The sequence below is a fragment of the Mizuhopecten yessoensis genome, unplaced genomic scaffold, assembly GCF_002113885.1.
Source record: "Mizuhopecten yessoensis strain PY_sf001 unplaced genomic scaffold, ASM211388v2 scaffold2807, whole genome shotgun sequence".
Lineage (NCBI taxonomy): Eukaryota > Metazoa > Mollusca > Bivalvia > Pectinida > Pectinidae > Mizuhopecten > Mizuhopecten yessoensis.
The window spans coordinates 2,627-3,810 of record NW_018404729.1 but is presented as its reverse complement, the minus strand read 5'-3'; the positions used below and the strand labels follow the sequence as shown (position 1 = coordinate 3,810).

The 1,184-nt window shown below is 34.8% G+C and overlaps 1 protein-coding gene across 1 annotated transcript in view; it reads right to left on the bottom strand.

Moving 5' to 3' along the window:
• The window catches only part of LOC110446581, a gene marked incomplete at its 5' end in the record, with an annotated part of 5,133 nt that extends 4,203 nt beyond the window's left edge, over positions 1-930 (bottom strand). Inside the window, one exon of the mRNA XM_021491792.1 lies at positions 598-930. Coding sequence (XP_021347467.1) covers positions 598-930 — 333 coding nt within the window. The remainder of the gene's footprint in view (positions 1-597) is intronic.
• Between the last annotated feature and the right edge of the window lie 254 nt (positions 931-1,184).

Genomic DNA, 1,184 nt, shown 5'->3' with positions numbered 1-1,184 from the left:
CAGTCTCTGTAGTGAATATCAACAGAAAATCATAAATATTTGAAAATACAAACATAACCACAAGAATGAAAAACAGATATAAGAATACATTCGACTAGTTACATCATAGACGCGAACCTAAGAAATTGAAAAACCGAGACAGGCTGAAAGAACTGAAAGCAGAAAAACAGGTGACTTCTTATACGGTTTCCATTTTCGTTTTAAATGTGTCTAATTGTGTCAAAACTCCTTACAAAATATGATTCAAATGAAAAAAAATTGCAAATAAAGCAAATTGATTATTTGTTATCGTACTTTCAAGATGAAGTAAAATTTGAATGTGGCCGTTGGCGGTAGAACTACATATTCAAAATATCATACGTTATCGCATTTGTGAAAAAGGGTTTTCAAACGTTTGTATAAAAATAACCGACATCCAAGAAATAAATTCAGAATTTTAAATACCAGCATGTTTTATTTTGTTGGGTAGTCGTGGTTCGAGTGCAACGGTTGTTGATTCAACTTTTGATATCAACCTGTATTTTTTAATCCTAACTTCAGTGTAGCTATTTTCATTTTATGCAGAAAATGACATATTTGACTTATGTATGGACATACCTGGTGTTTCCACGGTTATTTCGTCTTTGTATTGATGATTTTCATTTTCAATGAGTGGTCCCTCCACTCTACACTGAAACACACTTCCGCTTGTTTCCTCAGTTATCGACGCTATTATCTGTTGGTTAATAACTGGTACGCATGTCTCACTTTTCTGGTCTTCCGGGTCAATCATGGAGGAGATAACACTGAAAGCCTGGTCATCTGGGTGCTTGACGTACCACGTGACCTGCGCTGGAGGGATACCCAAACTAACAACACACTCAAGCGTGAAATTGAAGTTTTCCTCCACCCGCAATAGTTCCGAGTTAATAGAAGGTTTTCCTGGAACAGCTGAATTAAAGTTACAAAGTTTTAATATTACTAAAGTTTTGATATAACAATGGTTTTTGATGTGGCTTATTATCATGTATTTCCATTTGCTCTGCATTGCCTCTATATAACTTTACCAAACAAAATATGAAGATATCAAATCATAACTCGCACATAATTCCCATTGGTATAGTGATTTGAAGAACATGTTTGCGACGTCGTGACTAAATTACGTCGTTTTGACCGACTTCACTTTATTAAGTGTATTATTGACG